Source organism: Takifugu rubripes, chromosome 20 (genome assembly GCF_901000725.2).
Source record: "Takifugu rubripes chromosome 20, fTakRub1.2, whole genome shotgun sequence".
Taxonomy (NCBI): Eukaryota; Metazoa; Chordata; class Actinopteri; order Tetraodontiformes; family Tetraodontidae; genus Takifugu; species Takifugu rubripes.
Genome location: NC_042304.1, coordinates 9,375,069 through 9,392,824, shown reverse-complemented (window position 1 = coordinate 9,392,824; position 17,756 = coordinate 9,375,069). Strand labels below are relative to the sequence as shown.

At 44.9% G+C, this 17,756-nt stretch overlaps 3 protein-coding genes across 9 annotated transcripts; all 3 read right to left on the bottom strand.

Annotated features, from left to right (window-relative positions):
- Nucleotides 1-557: 557 nt before the first annotated feature.
- loxl5a (lysyl oxidase-like 5a) lies at nt 558-5,634 on the bottom strand. Of its 4 annotated transcripts, none has more exons than XM_029828331.1 (9): nt 4,489-5,634; nt 4,030-4,345; nt 2,405-3,626; nt 2,151-2,259; nt 1,624-1,761; nt 1,198-1,354; nt 1,028-1,123; nt 835-950; nt 558-752 (listed from the first exon to the last, which is right to left on the bottom strand). In XM_029828331.1, exons 3-9 carry the CDS (start codon nt 3,531-3,533, stop codon nt 746-748), a joined length of 1,752 nt encoding a protein of 583 aa, XP_029684191.1. In that variant the 5' UTR covers nt 3,534-3,626; nt 4,030-4,345; nt 4,489-5,634; the 3' UTR covers nt 558-745. The 4 variants fall into 4 exon arrangements, with proteins under 4 accessions (XP_029684191.1, XP_029684194.1, XP_029684193.1 ...); XM_029828334.1 differs by lacking the exon at nt 2,405-3,626 and having other exon boundaries at nt 4,030-4,104; nt 4,293-4,345; XM_029828333.1 differs by lacking the exon at nt 2,405-3,626.
- A 137-nt stretch (nt 5,635-5,771) lies between these two features.
- On the bottom strand, nt 5,772-8,655 carry mibp (muscle-specific beta 1 integrin binding protein). 3 transcript variants are annotated; one of them, XM_029828337.1, is made up of 8 exons: nt 8,495-8,655; nt 7,812-7,902; nt 7,353-7,398; nt 6,939-7,113; nt 6,450-6,521; nt 6,264-6,370; nt 6,103-6,188; nt 5,772-6,013 (listed from the first exon to the last, which is right to left on the bottom strand). In XM_029828337.1, the coding sequence occupies exons 1-7, from the start codon at nt 8,524-8,526 to the stop codon at nt 6,103-6,105; spliced, it is 609 nt and encodes a 202-aa protein (XP_029684197.1). In that variant the 5' UTR covers nt 8,527-8,655; the 3' UTR covers nt 5,772-6,013. The 3 variants fall into 3 exon arrangements, with proteins under 3 accessions (XP_029684197.1, XP_011613157.1, XP_029684198.1); XM_011614855.2 differs by having other exon boundaries at nt 7,353-7,401; nt 8,495-8,654; XM_029828338.1 differs by lacking the exon at nt 7,353-7,398 and having other exon boundaries at nt 8,495-8,546.
- A 2,496-nt stretch (nt 8,656-11,151) lies between these two features.
- On the bottom strand, nt 11,152-17,025 carry atcaya (ATCAY kinesin light chain interacting caytaxin a). 2 transcript variants are annotated; one of them, XM_029828336.1, is made up of 13 exons: nt 16,517-17,025; nt 15,048-15,147; nt 14,076-14,134; nt 13,740-13,985; nt 13,029-13,199; nt 12,820-12,922; nt 12,623-12,754; nt 12,455-12,541; nt 12,217-12,315; nt 11,868-11,903; nt 11,661-11,729; nt 11,523-11,575; nt 11,152-11,166 (listed from the first exon to the last, which is right to left on the bottom strand). In XM_029828336.1, the coding sequence occupies exons 2-12, from the start codon at nt 15,122-15,124 to the stop codon at nt 11,551-11,553; spliced, it is 1,104 nt and encodes a 367-aa protein (XP_029684196.1). In that variant the 5' UTR covers nt 15,125-15,147; nt 16,517-17,025; the 3' UTR covers nt 11,152-11,166; nt 11,523-11,550. The 2 variants fall into 2 exon arrangements, with proteins under 2 accessions (XP_029684196.1, XP_011613156.1); XM_011614854.2 differs by lacking the exons at nt 15,048-15,147; nt 16,517-17,025 and adding an exon at nt 14,576-14,948.
- Nucleotides 17,026-17,756: the final 731 nt, after the last annotated feature.

The window sequence follows — 17,756 nt, the reverse complement described above, 5'->3', positions numbered from 1 at the left end:
CTCTCTGCCACCAGGTTCTGATACAGATTTTGTGTTCTCCAAATATGGATCGACAAATTTTATTTAAACTTGTCTCCTGACCCTCATAAGTGGGAAAGTGGGAGATCGAGTTTACATCTTGTAAGATTAAAAAAAAAACAACCATATGCTTAGAGGAAAGGGTCTTGTGCGGTATAATAAGGGAAAATAACATGATATTAAATAAAACACTTATTTTCCACTTACAGTCAGTTAACATTTTTAATAAATATTTGAAAATGTGTGAATAGACTGAAACATTCCCAGACACCTCTTAAAACTTATTTCTAGGTAAATAAATATTTAACAAGCTCATTTATTTGCTGCTGACCACCGTGACAAACATGCAAACATGAAAAACTCATCATTGCAGGGATTTTGCTCAGGTGTTATTCCAGCACACTCACGGTTTCACTGACTAACCTGGTTCTAAAGTTGTCAGCAGATGGAGGGATGACTTCGCCTGGTTAAATATTTGTGCAGATTATCTCATTAAGGATGATTTATTAGCAATGATGATGTCAGACATCAGCCTTAAGTGACGTTTGTGCAGCAAATCAAATACTGTTTATTGTAAAACACGTCAAATATGCAGGTTTACATTTGAGCAACATTAGCAATTAAATCTGTTCAGAACGCTGCATGCATGAGAACAGTTGTAGCTCCAAGGGATGATCTGCATAAATATATACACGCAGGATGGATCTAGTAAGCTGTGGGAGTTGGATCAGCTTCTGTGAAACAAAAGACAGACAGCAGAAGTGAGTTTATTCCACTTCCTGATCCTGCTAAATCTGCTCAGAATGACCCACTCACTCAGTGATCCTGCAGTTCCTCGCCTGGACGTGACTTCCTGTGTACCTGATGTCGCAGCGCACCTCATTGTTGGAGAAGTCCGACTCCTTAACCAACTGGGTCGGGTTAACCGTCACCTGGGAAACACCAGAAACGCTCTGGTTAAGTCCTGTGTTTTCAGGAGATCGCTCCCTTCGCCCTCACGAATGCCCACCTTGAGGATGTAGTTTCCAGGCGGCACGTCGGTGATGTCGATCCACTGGCAGTCGATGTTGGCGTGATATGTGTCGTAGCAGCCGGGACTGAGCCCCTGTGGTGTGTTCAAAGCAACGTGTCCATCAGATTAGTGTGTCAGATTCAAAATCAGAGTGTTTGAAGGCTGACCTGTGTGTGGACGGTGCAGGCAAAACGCCGCCGAGTCCCCGGGTCGCAGGACGTGTCCTCCAGGCAGAAACTGGCCTTGTGTCCCTCAGCCACTTTCTGTCCGGTGGAGACGTCCAGCAGGTCATAGTTGCTGAAGGCCTCCATGCTGTGGAAATGTCTGCAGGCGCAGGAAGAAAGTGAAATGTGCTGTGTGGAAGCTGGAAGAGCTCTATGATTTGCATCCAAAAACACCAAAATCCTGACAGATCATTGTGGTTTTTCCACGAAAAGGAATTTGTTCTTCAAACATTTCTCCAGCGGTGGAATCAAAGCAGGATGTTGACATGCTTCGACTTCATTTACAATGTTTCCGCAGCTTTTTGGAGTGAGTTTGTAGCTCTTACAATAAAGTTTGTATATTTTGATCTCATTGGGGTGTGAACTCACTGATGGCAGCTGTGCCATTCCCACTCATGTCTGGGCTTGATGGGGAGAAAATCGGCTGTTCCCTGGTTTTTCACCCTCTGTGGGAACCGCAGCAGGACTCTGTAGTCCAGATCTCTCACCCTGGGATGATACGCAGACCTGGAGGTAATAACACAGGAAAAAATGTCCTCAAATGTTGCCAATATGAGCGGAGGATTCCAGCCTTTTCCCCCTGGCATTAGTCTCTTTATACACTCCGTTGCACTCGAGTTTGAAGGTTTCACTTTTGAATCAACTGCTCAGTAGAGGAAAGAATCTCAGAAAGCTGCCAAATCTCCGTCGCCCTGGCTTCCAGATGGGCCGAGTCCAGCAAACATTCCGATGGAAGCTCAGTGAGACCTTCGGTGAATATCGCCATCGGCTCTTCATAAGGGCGCAGTAAATACATGTACGCAGACAGGAAGTCAGAGGAAATCTTCCAGAATTGACTTGCAGAATGCTGCTGATTTGCACCAGATGTGGTGGAATGGCAAAAATAAAAGGTTCACCTGGAAAGACAGTTTTCTTCTGCAGCACATCGCAGTGCGTACATCTGCACCCTCTGGATGTAAGATGCAGCTTGGATGTAATATGGATCAGGAACCAAGTCTGGGAGACCTGTGGAGAGAAAAAAAGGAATCAAAACAAGAGGTAGGCTAACTGCACACTAGTGGAGGAACCCTCAGTGCTCCCAGTCAGATTTACCGTCTGAATGAATCAGTAATACACTTCTTTTCACTTAAATGTGGCCTCTCCAGCTCACCATTGTCAAAGAACCTAGTGCCGTGACCTTGTCCCGGGGAGCGCATATCGACCCTGTTTCTTTGATCTGGAGGGTACAAATTATAAAACACAGAGTTCCTGTGGTGGTTGCTGTGTGGATCCCGTGGGTCGCCGGACTCTGGGCTCCGTGAAGCATCCGGCCTGAGACGACGGGGGTTTATTTCTACAGTGTTTGTATGAAGCGCGGTGGGAGAGACGCTTGGCTCCGGTGTGATCCTGGTTTGTAAGCGTGCCCCATCGCGAGCATCTCCCGGACCGGTGCGCTGAGGTCTGCGCGCGTTCCCGCGGTCCTCAGATATTCCGACCATTGCAGTTGTGGCTGCTGACCGGCCATTGGAGTCCGAATTGCCAGATATGCTGATTATCCTGCCACCGCGGCTGTGCGTAAAGTTCGGTGATGGCACCGCAGGTGCCGCGGCTGGTCCGGTGCGAGCCGCATCTCCAGGTGTACTTCGGCCCCCTCTGGGGACCCCGCTGCCGGAGAACTCCTGAACGGTGGTAAAAGCGGCGGCGGCAGCCGCGCTGACATTAAGCCGCTCCTGCTGCGGTCGGTGTCTCACGGCGACGGATCCAGGTTGTCCAGGATTCGCGATGCGCAGCGGGACAGTAATAAGTCTTCTGGGTTGTCCAGTTGCGAGCAGAAACTGGCGCGCATCTGTGCCAAGGACCGACGCATCTGCTTGTCTCCCGGCGCTTCGCTGAGTGTATCTAGCGGATGCGACCTCGGTGCCTCCAAATCTGGTTTGAATAGATCTCCGGACCTCAGCGGGGGGCTGAAGCTGGTTAAAACTGTTTTGGGTCGTCAGTAAAAGCCGAGTGCGTCCTCTGTTCTGTGCGGGAAACCGATATTGCGCCCCAGTGCTCAGTAAACTGTACACCTGGCCGTTATTCTCCCACTGGACGCGGTGTCTCCACGGACCCACGCGTGTGCGCAGATGTTGCTGACCAGCAGCCAAACACAACAGAGCATCCAGCAGGAAAACAACGATTACGGAGCTGCCCATGGCTCGGTGATGTGGTGCCGCTAGTGCAGAGCTCCACCACTGACAACGGGACCAGCAACAGCTGAGTGGGGCCAGCTGGGTGACTGGGTGGTGTTTTAAACACATTCGCCTCCGTCACGGAGTTGCGCACACCATTCAGACATGATGATGACCGAATGAATGGTTTCACTCAACAGCGCGGTGATCGCTCACAGTGATCTAAAAAGTGACCACAGATTATGCATCATTAGGCCTATTTAATGATAATGATGAAATTAACGGGATTAGCAACAGTGTGCATGCTTAAGGAGCCAACTGAGATCCGTTCATGAGCATTTCTCATAACGTAGCTTTTATGTAGTCGAATCAGATTATATATATTAAGCAAAGGACCCTTCGGGATGAAAAAATACTAATCATGTGAGTAAAGGCAGTCTGATAGTTTTGATGTACTAAATTCATTACTCTGATTAAAGGATGAACAAGTCAAAGAAAAAACAAACATTTACTAAAGATGCTACTCTAATCCTCATTAATATATATACAGGTGCATTGATACTAATCATAAATGTCGTATATTACCCCGAACTGCAGCATAAAATGGAAAATTTCACTTGTTTACCAGTCTTTGACGTCATCTTCAGCAGCTCTCGCCACAAGGTGGCGGCAGAGTTCATCTGGAGACTCCTCGTATCTTCTGGAAGTGTGTAGATGTTGGAACAAGGTCGATTTAGATCAAAACGCAAACTTTTCTGGATGTTAAACTGGAGTTAAAGTTCAGACTCGGGTTATATTTATTTCGCAATTTTCCCTTTGAAAAGACTTTTAGCGTCCATCTTTTTATTCTACAATCCACTGGGATGCATTAGAAGTGTTTCCTCTCACATTTAAATTGTACTTGCATATTTTCCATCTTTAGAACAGGATGATGACAATCACTGTAAAACAAGAACACATACAGCGTTATGGCTTACTTGAGTTTTTCACACTTTACAATTTTGAACATCTGAAATTGGGTTCAAATTAAAACTACAGAAAAGTGCAGTGGGTGCTTTAGTTTGAAGACCGAGTCTGTTCTCACATTTTTGATTTGTTTCTTATCCTCATCCTTATTTGACTGGTACCCAGCAGCCCGAGTGTCCAAACCCTCTCTTCATTGTCCAGCACCCTCTCCCATTCTGCTCTTAAAATACCCCCAGAAGCATCTAGAGCCTCTGAGAAATCTGTGTGAGCATAAACCCGTGACTGTGTGTGTGTGTGTGTGTTACAGGGGATAATCATGGGGTCCTTGTTGGCTGGGCAGGCTAGAACTGGACGGGTGTCACTGCCAGTATAAATACACAAGCCCTCCGTCACACACCTGATGACCAGGCCGTGTTACAGTGGGAGCTCTGACCTTTGTAGACATTAATTAAGCTATTTTAGTCCAATAATGTGCTTACATTTCATTTACAACTTCCAGTTACAAGAATTTCTATTTTCTGGTCCTTTAAACCTATATTGCTGTCAAATCTTGTATTTTGTAATAGAATGAAATCAAATTAGAATGGGCAATTAAAAACCTCAGATATTCCCCCTTCTATGTAAATAAAAGTACTTCTAAGACCAAAGATTCTTAGAAAACAAAAACCCTTTAATTGTGTTTGTCATACTCAATGCAAAGCAAAAGAACTTCGATTTTAAGAAAACAAACAAAAAAAATGTATTTTTTGTTTTATTACACTATTGAGGTCCCCGTTATTAGAAAGAATATTTGGAATGCTTAAAAAAAATCCACCATTTAAAATGGCTCCATGAACCAAAAGTTTCAGAAATGATCTTCAAAAAGCTTTTTAAATTTGATCATAATTGCCCAGAACACTCCATTTGAATTAAAAACGTAGTACAAGTTATTTTCATGTTGTAGTTAGTTATTGACAAACATCACAATGTTGGTCACTTATTTCCCTTACACACGCTCAATAACCTAATTCCGAGGCAGGCTCATATCAGTAGAACTTCAGTCACATGACTGACCCAGGTTGTCAGAAACAAGGTCAGATGTGTAGAGCAAGACTGGACTCGTTTTCACTGTAGTGGAGCACACGGCCGCTCATTCACACGCCTCCTCTGTTCTTATATTGAGCAGAGTTAGAATATACTTCAGTAACAGTAACAGGGGAAATGAGAAATTATCATGCACTATTTTTACACGAGACCTCTTCAACATGCTCCAGACCTCACGTTTCACTAAATCTGGTGCTAATAGCCTAAATCTTCCCCTCGGTCTATGGCCTACTTCACACAGCTCTCCATAGAAGTGAGCTGTGTCAGAGGGGCCAGGCTCTCCTGGACGAGGACAATAAAGGACAGCAAGTCAATAGTCTGTTCAGCTACTGAAAATTTATTCAATCAAGATATTGTAAAGCAGACATTTGAACGGTGACATCAGGGAGCTGAACTGACACGTCCTCAAAACAAACACTGATCATCATCATCAAAATGACAAAAGTTAAGTTAACAAGGCTTTGTTGATTTACAGGAATAGAATAGTATTACAAAAGGATTTAAAAAAAAAAAATCCTTGGAACTATTTACAAACTGTACAGGAAAGAAGAAGCCCTGTGCTGCAAGAGAGAAAGAAAACAGATGAAATGCATGTGTAAACACCTGACGTGCATTTACGTACGAGGAGCCGCCATTTCAGGCCATTTACCTATAAACGGTTGAGGAAGTTGCTCTGAATGTCCTCGTACACCTGGTTGTAGATCTCTTCTTTCGTTTTCAGTCCGTCGAGGTAGTCTGCACGCAGGGGGAGGCCCGGGTTTGAAAACAGCCCTTAAAATTACATCAGCAAAGAGAATAGTTCTAACGCACCGACTGTCAGGTGGCTGGCTTCCATCATCGTCCTGTGTTTCAGGTACATGGGCCACACATGGCCATCGAAGAGGCCGGGGGGGTCGGGCACCGTGTACTGTCTTGTACTATAAAATGATGATTAAACTCAGAGATCCATACGGGGGTAAACACGTCACTGAAGCAGGTGCTTTTGTCTCCGCTCACCTTCTCCTCCTCTTGCACTCCTCATAGGGAATCGTGATGTAATAACACTTGTCAAAGACGTCCAGCAGGGGCCTGGAAGGGGGTCACACAAGAAAGATAAGTGCAGAAAGGTACAAAGGACGCACGTGTCGGGGGGCTTTTTATGTGCGTCAAAACAGGTTCAATAATCCTCATTATGCAACTACTCAGATTGGGTCTTATCGGAGTGCTTCACACTCATGCTGGGTACACACAGCACCAGCAGCCAGCGTGCTGATTGGTGCAGGGACCCAGAGAGCCTCTTTCAGCTGAACTCCTTATCTCTGTCTGCGAGAACCAGCCTGGGCCCTCAAGAATATACTGTACATACACGGGTCACGTGACACCTCTGCAAACCCCTACCCATGCTAGAGAACAATTTGAGCTGAGAAGATACGAATGCTTAAAAAGAAAACAAGGGGTTCTGACTTTAAAATAAATAGAAAAGCTTAGACGATTTTGGCAACTTACTGGTAGTTATAGAGCAGGAAGCCTTCCACAATCAGGATGTGCGTCTGCTCCTCGGGTTCGCTCACATCATCTGTACGTGCGAGGTTGACGCCATGCGAACGGGCGAACTTTACCGGGTTCTCAATCCAGCCTCTTATCGTGTTGGTCATTGCCTCCATGTCCAAAGCTGTGATCACTGTAGGGACAAATAGGAAACAGCAAAAACAGTCTGCTGTTTAGAATAAATACATACTAATTATAAATAAAATACTTAAAAAGAGGTCTATATTTCGCTCCGAAATACTGGAGGAGATTATCAATGGTGCCAACACACTGGTTGACTTAAAATGGCTGTGTGTATGCGGTATTAGAGGTGGAAGTTTCTGACACTAGAGGGTAAACATGGATCACTGGCGGGCTTCTGTGAAGTCTTACCATCCCATTGTTTAAAGCCGTCCTTCCCGACTTCTATCTGATCAGGCTTCTGAAATAACAGTCACCAATAAAACACTGCTGCAACCTCACAGCTGCCAACAAGGGCAGTTCACACCCACATGCCAGAGCCCGCGCACAAGGACAATAAAGGACGGACACACACACACGCGTCCGTGCATAGTCACACACACACACACACACACACACACACACACACACACACACACACACACACACACAGACAGAGACACACACCAGGGGATGAACAAAATTAAGGAAGTCATTCAGACAACATCCCATCACTGGGGGACAATGTTGCATGAAAAGGACATCTTCCCCTCCAACACAGAATTAAATGTGCAGGGGGGGTGTGTGTGTGTGACAGAACCCCCCTGTTTCGCTCACATCAGTAAATGGGACAGGAAGAAAACCCTGAAACATCCACACGCCGAAACTCACCTTGTAAAAGTCATCTTGGTGCACAACACAGCAGTTGGGCAACATCTTGATCAACCTCTGGGTCAGGGTTGTTTTGCCCCCGTTCGTGACCCTAAATCAAAAGAGCACAATTTAGAAACTTTAATTGCGGCGGTCGACTTTTCTCGGTGTGAATTTAGGAATAAATAAACAAACGCCTGGCACCGGACAGGGCGCGAAAACACCAACATTTCAAAGAATAATTAAATAATTAAAACCCTGTGATAAATACGCCAAAACCGACAGACAGCAGAAGAACTGACGGATTTCGTGAGCATTATTGACTCTCCCTCCATTTCTGACCGGGACCTGGCGGGGAGTTTTCAAAAGTCCCGCTCGATTAATGACAACAAAGCGGTCCCACGCGCGGAAACACGCCTTCCTGGCTGCTACAATCTGGCGGGCAGCTGATAATAAATGTATACTAAAAAGGCTGACTGACGTGTGACATCTCTCTAAGATACATTTCTGGAAAACCGCCTCCACAGAATGTGGGGTTTTAACGTCATGTACAGCTACAGTTCTAAGCAAGGCGCTATAACGCCCCTGAAACACCAAAAATGGCTCTAATTAAACACCATTAAAACACTGCAGGAAGCCGTGATGTGACCGTGATGAATTTACTGCCCCCAAAGCTCCACACTGAACAAAATAATCCAACTCACCCGCCGATTCCTATGATGAATTTCCTCTTCATCTTCTTGCAAGCGCGAAGCCTTTTATTCTTTTTTTAAAAAGTCGAACTTTGCCGCGTGATAAAAGCACTGACCGCGTACACCGTCCTCTCGCGACGCTTGTCGCAAAACTCCATTGGCACGCGCGGCGCTGCAGTATTTAAGCGGCCTGCGTCCGGCGACGTCACCGCCGACGCAAAAGTGGGCGGGCTCATTCCTCGCGCTCTTACGTGCCTTTACGCACGACTCCTCGGAGGAATGTCTCCGGCAGCCAATCGCAGCCCTCCGAATCTCCTCATTTGCATATTTCCGAGCGCTTGTTGTTCCACCGAGCTGTGCACCTGACCCCCCGGGACCACCCGGGACCACCCGGGACCACAGTGGAAAACTACCATTGTTGGTGTCGCATCGGCTGGTTGAAAAGTCCGTCATGCAATAAGATGTAGCTGTATTTATAAACGCAGCTTCTTGTTTCTACCAGCCCGCTCCAGTTTGTCCCAGATAATTAACTGGTACATTTACTTTTAATACTCGGATGTTTAGCTTCTTAGGCATTAAACAGACGTTAGATTTACAGCATCAGTGCTTATCTAAACGGATTTTCAGCAGCAGTGTCATTAAAGAATGGAAAAAGGGGGCATAGGTTGAATGGACCGCGGCAAAGGTTCATAACAGCAGTAAATTCGTGTATAATTCTGCTATACCACTGTACAGATATAGACATGTGTGGGTATGCCATTGTCAAACGATTATATTGAGAAAGTAATCGCCTTTGTTTAAATCTTCTTATTAAAACGTGTTTAAAATAATTTATGGAAAAGTCTATGTTTCACACGTGCATTTACTAATAGGTTAGTACCTTTGCTGTATAGTATATCTTACACATCATACTGGTTTATACACCGTTCATTTATTTAAAATGTTATCGACAGCCTCCTGGATTCATTAGAAAGTAATAATAAATTGACTAATTTGACAGTTGCTCCAAGTGTTGGACTAATTTAATCACTTAGGAAAGAGATTGACAGTATAGAATTTGTCCACATTTTGTCACATTAAAGACTTTCATTCGTCAAACCAAGTGTGTGAGGAGTGTGAAGTCAGCGGAGGTTAAAAGTGAACCTGACAGAACAGACGTCGTGTGTTCTGACATGAACACATGACATCATGGATGCTGAGGGGTCAGAGGTCATTGTGATCTCTCCTCTGTGATGCTGTACTTGGAGTATCACTGACATTTACTCACCCCCGCTGTAGTGAAGTCACACTGAAAAGTAAAATCAACCTGTTTATTTCTTTAATCCAACAAGGAAGCTCCTATAAGTGAGAATATTATACCAAAATCTATTACACAAATATGTGGGGGGGCAAATAATTTATTACAATACAAATATTGTGCTTTATAGTTAGAATTGGCATGTTGCTTTTCAGGGGTGTCATTAGCCATTTTATGGAAACGATATAATTTGGGGTCTGAATTAATCAGGAACGTTTATAATCTTCATCAAAATAGTAAATTAAATCAATAAATAAAAGAAAAAACCACTAGAAGCATCTTAAATGGAACATTTTAATGCTGATTCCATTCAAAGTTTATGCAGCAACCAAACTCAGTGCAAAATAATGAAGGCAGGCAATATTGTTATGCAAAATAATAATAAAAATCAGATTTATAGGATTTACAACCTGCTACATTTAGCTAAACAGATGGAAGACATTAGAGGAAAATCAGTGTAACCCCTTAAAAAAAAAAAGTAAAGTGCATTTTAATTATATAAAATTAAGTCTGAAATGCTGACATTCCCGAAAGAAAACAAATCCTCAGCATCTATCACAGTTCACTAACACTTCAGTCAGAGGCCACTTTATACCTGCAGTAACGCTGATCTTCCCATCTGAAATGCTCCTCTCAGTCTGCCTTACATATGCTTCTCAGCACATATCTAACTCCTATGGTTCGGGTCGTGTAGGCGCACCAGCGTTAGAGCAGAGCACATTCCTGGACGTGTCGACTCGAGGCACATCGTAGTCAAATACAGCTGTTAGTACGTCTGCCAACGGGTCAGGGCAGCAAAACAGAGGGAGCGTTGCAAACGGCTGAAAGTGCAGCAAAAACGAGGCAACATAAAGATGAAGGCATCTGATGAATCCACTGCTGTTTACATCACTCATGTCATATTTACACGTGGAACAAACCTATGGCCACAGTCTGAACCAAACTCTCTAAACTCCCAAATTAAAAGCTTTTAGATGCACAAATCCCCAAACTTGGTGCCCAAACTTTTTTTTTTTTTTTTTTTTTTCTAAACGGTCAGTAGAGCTTAACATTTTGTAGATCCTCAGTTAAGCTGAAGGTAGTAACAGTTTGGGAAGTTAAAATAGTTTCCGCTCCATATTTCCAAAATCACTTGTCTCAGAGGACGAGAGCTCGTGTTGAGGCCGTCGGAAACACGCGTGACACACCGGGTCAGACGGGATGATAATAAACAGGTGAGCCGTTTCCCAGCCAGAGCTCCTGACTGAGCAGCGGCTTCCAGCGGAGTTCCAGAGGGACGGACAGATTCACACATCAGAAGCTGGACGTTGAAACATGGAAGCACAAGTAGATTTGAATGGGCCGCGGCTTCTCGTGGGTGTAAATCACAGGGTTCATGTTCCAAACGCTGCATAAAGAAGATCACAATGACACAAAATGATTGTGTTACATATATACGAGACACAGAGTTACTGTAGAGTGGTTACAGAATTGCATGGATCATCTTTCGTCAGTATATTACAACACAAAAATCCTTTATTATAGCTGAATTTATAATTCATAAATGATGAATGATGCCAACACATAAACTTCTACGCCACATTAAACTGCTCCCCTTAACTCGCTGGGCTTCAGAATGAATTACAATGTCCTTTTGTTGACCTTTAAACCCTATGTCCACCCTCTACCTCTACTAGTTTTAGAAAATCCCTGAAAGGACGTGTTTCACTTTGGAGCTGTTACATTTGAGATACACACATTTACCTTCAACAGAAACGCTCTGCTGTTGTCCTTAATCGACAATCATCGACTTGGGCCTGAAAGTGAGGAAAAGGACAAATGATTTTTTTTTTAAATGATAAAATATTCAATCTCTCAGTTAATCTCTCTGCAGATTGATACCTCTCTGGCTTTTTGAATGCATCTTTTGTGACTGATTGTTCCTCCTGCTGTTTTTTTTCATGTTCCATTCTACACACACACACACACACACACACACACACACACACACACACGCACACACGCACACACACACACACACAGAAAGAGAGGTTGAGTGAGTGAGTGAGTATTTCAAGTGTAGGTCTGTCAATCAGTGTTGAATATTACCTTTCCTTTCGTGCTTTAATTCTCTCTTCATCAAACCTGTAAATAAGCAAAACTGTGTTGTTAATATGACTAGAGTAAAAACCATATTTTAATTTTATTTGAACATTTTACATTCATTCTCTGTTTATTAAACCTAATTTGAACTATTTGCCCAAAGATATAAATGAGATAAAAGATGGAAGATGGGCAGTGTGAGCTGACTGAAAAGGTAAGAACAGGTGGGACAGGAAATGAATACATTTGACTAAATTACACGCTGATTCTCAGTTTCATTATTTGACAACCGTCTGTGCACCAGGCGGACGGAACCACAGTCCCAGTTCGCCACCTGGTGGCCACTGGTACTTACTGCATCACACAGTCTGGAACATGGACGTGCTCCATGGGGACGATCTCAGCCAGTTCATCCAGGCTGTGGACGTACTGGATCTTATTCAAGAACTTCATACTGTGGAAGACAATTTTAAATTTTTTTTTTTACCCCAACTGATCATTGGGGTTATTATTCAGCATTTCACGATTTTTAAGTTGAAAAACGTTTTACAGTGCAAAACTTGATTGGTTCAACATTTATTATATAGTGTTACCTGATAAAGGGTCTAGATATAGCCAGGACAGTCCGTATGAACCATGTAGGATGAGCGATGACTAAAGATTTTAGGTTCTTTCTCAGTCTGCAAGTACAGCACAAACAGCACAAGTCAATTCAGCATCAGAATTAGAAATCCAGCTGTTTTACAGCCTATTTTCCTCACCTTCTGTCAATCATTTGGTAACATTTCTTGAGCCAGCTGATCCCAGGCATCCTACTCCGAGGAGTGGCCCCGTTCATGTAGATGATCAGGTAATCTTCGGCCACAAGCATCTCCAGGCTGCTCACCACATAGCTGCAGGAAGGACACGTTAAGGTAGAACAAGGTCCGGAGAATGATGTCAGCCATGGCACACTCACAGGAAGAGGTTTTCCATGATGTAGTGATAGTCGGAACAGCTGCTGTCAGGCAGGTAACAGGCAGAGAAAACAATGATCGCGTTCAGGCCTTCGCCATAGTAACCTGAAGGGATAAAGTTGCAGTGAGGAGCCGACAAAGTTTAGATCACCGTGGGAAACAATACAAACTGCCTTCAACATCCGTCTGACGGTTCCTGTCACTCACTGACCTCCGTGCGTGATGACCCGCAGGTAAGGCCTGATGATCTGCATGTCAATACGATGCTCCTGCTCTCCTATGAGCACCGTCCTCCAGAGACGTCCGTTGGTGTTCCCTTCGTCTTCCGCGTCTCCTAAACCGTCAGCTGGGGCAGCTTTCGCTGAGGCCACCGGCGCATCGTCTGGACAGAGCGTAAAGAACAGGTTCTGTTTACAAAGCTGACCTTGCAGCAAAAATTAGAACCAGTGAGACCCAAAGTAAATAAAAGAAGCAATATTGGTTTGATAACTGTTGAGTGCCTGTTATGCTGTCGCGCTAATTCATATTTTGGTAGAAAAGGCACAATTTGAGCTGATCTGAAAACTCAGAATATCCAAATTTAGCTAAATATCGATGCCATCTCTAAGGACCTGCAGGGACAGAAACCTTACACCCAGAACCACAAACCACCCTCACAGATTTGGCGTCCTCTCTAGGTCAGAGGTGTTTGGTGACATAGGAGTAACATAGAAAATGCCAGAGAGGTGATCGTAGTGCGTAATATGTCCTACAACCATCCATTTTCTGTCATCTATCACTCCGGACACACCAATCACTCATCCAACTCAGTCCTTTCACTGTCCTGGAATTGAACCCAGAACCTTTCGGCTGATTATTACCACTGCAGGACGACATATTGGACTCAATTAGTAAGACTAGAATCTGGTTGTGTTAAACTCACCTTCCCATTCAAGCTCATTGCCATTGGTGATGAACTCCAGGGAGTCCGTCTCGTCGGGCGTGTCAATGTCATCGACGTTGATGTCCAGGTCGTCCGGCGTGTCCAAGAAGTCGTCCGACAGCAAAGAGCCCTCGCTGTGGTCCAGTGAAAGGTTCAGCTCGGGTGCGATGAGTGTTCTGCGCTTGCGGTGGGACGAAGCAACGCCGCCGCCTCCAGGTGGGCTCACGTTCAGAGAGTTGGGGGGAGCTGCAGCGAAGGCATCACAAAACAAGCGGCGTCATACTAGGAGGTGTTATGTTATATTCTGCCCATTGTTGACCCCTCGGTGTTACCTACAGGGTCTGTCATCTGTGAGACCACAAGAGGGGTCCATGTCTCCGTACTCTGGAAGTAGTCTGAAGACAAAACAATGAGCATCGGGTTAGGAACACAACACCAAAGCTTAAAGTGGAGTAAAAAATATAGTGCATGTGAGAAAACACAGCGAGGAAGTGATGCGCTGTTTTCCATTAGGGCGGGGGCACGCACACGTGCGTATCAATAACAAGACGATCCGACTGCAGAGATGCTACAATGCAGTGTAGCTGTAACGTGTGTGCGCGCGTGCGTGTGCGTGTGTGTGAGAGAAAGATAGAGACAGAGAGACGCTTCTGCTGAGACAACAACACCGGCTCACTGGCTTTAATGCAGACAAAAGAGGGATAGGACTCTCCTCCCCGCAGACCCCTGCGGTCGCCCTGCTCTCTTTTGTCAGGAATGATTACGATAAAAACAGATTATTGGGTTTGCCTTCAACAGCCACGTCGTCCTTCAGCGGTAAACATTATGACGCTTACCTTGAGGAAATATCTGCTTGTGTCAGTGCCGACAGAAATGCGCTTTTACGCACACTCGCTTTTTATGGGCTGCGTTCTCTCATTCCGCAGCGTCCCGGTCGGTAACATGCGGTCTAGAGCAGAGTGTCTCCGGGCATCTACCGCAGTAACGGTCCCTTTCTTGCTGCTTCTTCCTGCGTGTCTGTCTCTAAGCAAATCCTGCCACCATTTTCCTGGCGATGCTGTGTTGATGCTCGGCAACTGCTGTTGCGTCACATGACGTGGCCTGAGCCCATTTACGGACAGAACTACACCTGCCCCTTGCTGAATCTGACGGGGGTGGGGTTCTTCCTCGCTGCTTTTCTACACGTCGAGCATCTCAACCTTCTCTAATTGTCTCTTGCAGTAGCATTAAGGAATACAATAATAATGGATGAAAAAATTAGACAATTAAAAGATTTAGAGGTGAGGAAGAGGAATGAAAGGACTTTACCTTGGGAAGTCTTCATCCTGCCACTCATCTTTCACCTCCATGTTCTCCATGCGTAGAGTTGCCTCTGTAGTGCCCATCCCTCTGAGAGGGGAGCACGGACCTGGGGGTGGGAGGAGACGGGATTCACGACAATAGAGGACACCTGACGCCCAAAATGCGACCTAAAGAGTCTTCATGGGGGCGGTCTGCTGGAACACTTGTTCGGTGTTGGCAGGAAGAGTCAGTATCGCTGCAGGAATTTACTCAATTCCTTTCCCTACATTTTGGGGGCTTTTAAGTATTGTTGATCACATGGACTTTTATCCCCCTGCCCAGAGAAGCACATGTGAGGGGCATGTGACCGACTCAGTGCAGACCTCCTCCGAGTTAAATATCACTCATGAATTTCTTCGTAAGTGCAGTTGAAGAGGCTAACGAAGATGCCAGAAGAAGCCCACCCCTTCTCTGATCCAGCTAGATCATCTCGCTTCTCACTTCTAATCTTAGTTTACAGTTGTCAGAGGTGGTCGCAGCCTCCCGCCTGCACTCATTCATTTTCTGTGTAAGGCTGCATGTTTCCAAAGATAAAAACTAAACTACCACTAGTAGATTTCATATCCACTAAAGGTGTTATGCTGCAGAAGATGTGTTGTTTTTTTGTTTTCGCCATTTTTAAACGAAGGTCATCGGAACCTGTATCCCGATGGAGTCCGTCTAGTGGACAATCAAAGAACTGCATATTTTCAGGCTGGTGTCCGTTTAGTTACTGTAATCTATTGGTGCAACCACTAAAGACAAGGGGCAAAATAATACACATTTACGATGTACAGAGCATTTGGGTTCAAGTAGGTCGTGTAACACTTTTATTCAAGCCAACATGTATTCCAATATAAAGTACATTTGTAGCGAATGAAAATTGAGCATGAAGGAACCCCAGGTCACCCAGGTTGCCTGATTTTACACATTTGTATTAAAGAATGCACCCTGCATCATCATGGATAATTAGTCCTGACTGCTGAACTACAGCAACATCTCTGTGTCTGCAGGACTGGAAGAACACCGTGTGCAGGTCCCATGATGTCATTACTTCAAGAGGCAGAGTGATTACGTTGGTTCTGCCATTAGCAGCAGCCTCAAACGTGAAAGACAATCGAGTCAGGCACAGAGGAATTTCCACAGGACAGCTGCACAGTCAAATTGGCTTCCCACCAATAAATGAAGCAAACAAATTTCAATAAATACATCATTTTATCTCACACGTGCCCTTGAAATATAGTCCTCCTATAATGCTTATAGGAGGACTATATAATCAGGTTCTTCCAAATGTTGTTCTAACACCATCGCAGGATTAAATGCTCTATGTTTCCTTATGCACAGTAGATCCAACCATGACCACGAGATTTCTGTGTCAGGGATCACTCTAGAACAGGCAGGTGGAAGCAGCAGAGATGATATCAGGACATGGACGTGTATTCAGTGGTTTTACTCACATGAGCAGAGTGGGACTCCACAGATCCTCCCGCTCGGTCGGCGTGTTTGTGTCCTCCCTACGACCCTTTCGGAAATGCAGAAATTCAAGAACTCCTACTCCGGATCCTCCTGATCTTCATCATCAGAAAAGTAGGAGTCGCGCTGATATTTCTCCTCTGTCCCTCATTCACATGCACACGCACCCTCATGCAGACACAGCCCTGCTGTGTGCGTGTTTTCAGTCACTGGCCGCAGGTGTGTGAGTACAGGGAGGACCTCTGTGCTAGACTCCCCCTCCCGCTCCTTCTCCTCTGCTTCTGGACACCTTTGTTGTCAAAGGACTGGCCGCCCGGACTGATTCTCCTATACGCTCCAGCAGCCATAAACACAAAATTTCTTTAAGAATCCATCTGCTCAACCGTCAGTATCTCTATTAATTTCTGCTGGAATCTCTCTGGTTTACTCTCTATCTGATCTCATGGGGGGAGATTCAGCAGAATAAGGGGCTGTTTCCCTGACCTGTTTTAGGTGGTCCTCTGTGTGTGCTGTTCCCTAGCAACAGCATCTCTCTCTCCATTGCTTGCACCCTCCTTCTCGGTTCCCTTGCTCTAATATCTACCCCAATCCTCTGTCTGCATATAAATTATTCTCTGCCTTATTTCCCCTGCTCCATTCTCCCTAATGAATAGCCTGTTGTTTATAAACCCAAACCAATTTCTTTACGGTTGTTTGCACTTGGATAGAGCTGACAGTCTATAAATGATTTAACTCGGTATTAATCCTGCAAAAAAGGCTTTGTGTTTTGGCTCTGTTTTTGCTGGATTGCACCACAGTTTGCAATAATATTTGGATCACAAGGTCTCGGCCAGGCGAGGCTTTGAACCGCTCACCTGTTAGCAGCAGTTAACCGAAGATAAATACTTTAACCTCTTTCAAAACGCCAGACCAGGATAACAGAGAGATGCTGCCGGCACTTGTCTGTCTCTCATCTCCTCATTAGTCATCAGGTTAAAGTGAACATGAACTCTGTCCTCTCTGAAGGACATTGCAGGGGACCCCACATCTGTCAGCGGACTGAAGAGGATCAACAGCTGAACATGCAGGATGAAAGAGTAAAAAAAGTAATGGGTTTGACTAATGGGTTCAATTAGAGACGGAGAACAGAGAAGCAAGAGGATGAGGAATATTATATAGTAAGAGAGTCAATGTCAATCAAGCCTGCAGATGGGCAGTATGTCAATTACGGGATATCTCACTGAT

Coding starts and splice junctions, on each gene's coding strand:
- loxl5a (XM_029828331.1), bottom strand. CDS start 3,533: ATGTGTTTAAAACACCACCCAGTCACCCAGCTGGCCCCACTCAGCTGT. Junction 2,260..2,404: donor CACTAGGTTCTTTGACAATG/GTGAGCTGGAGA, acceptor TTCTCTCCACAG/GTCTCCCAGACTTGGTTCCT. Junction 1,762..2,150: donor GAAGAAAACTGTCTTTCCAG/GTGAACCTTTTA, acceptor TATTACCTCCAG/GTCTGCGTATCATCCCAGGG.
- mibp (XM_011614855.2), bottom strand. CDS start 8,526: ATGAAGAGGAAATTCATCATAGGAATCGGCGG. Junction 7,903..8,494: donor TTCATCATAGGAATCGGCGG/GTGAGTTGGATT, acceptor CTTTTGATTTAG/GGTCACGAACGGGGGCAAAA. Junction 7,114..7,352: donor CGGCTTTAAACAATGGGATG/GTAAGACTTCAC, acceptor TTGTCCCTACAG/TGATCACAGCTTTGGACATG.
- atcaya (XM_029828336.1), bottom strand. CDS start 15,124: ATGGGCACTACAGAGGCAACTCTACGCATGGAGAACATGGAGGTGAAA. Junction 12,316..12,454: donor ATATCTAGACCCTTTATCAG/GTAACACTATAT, acceptor TGTCTTCCACAG/TATGAAGTTCTTGAATAAGA. Junction 11,576..11,660: donor GCATTCAAAAAGCCAGAGAG/GTATCAATCTGC, acceptor CCTCACTTTCAG/GCCCAAGTCGATGATTGTCG.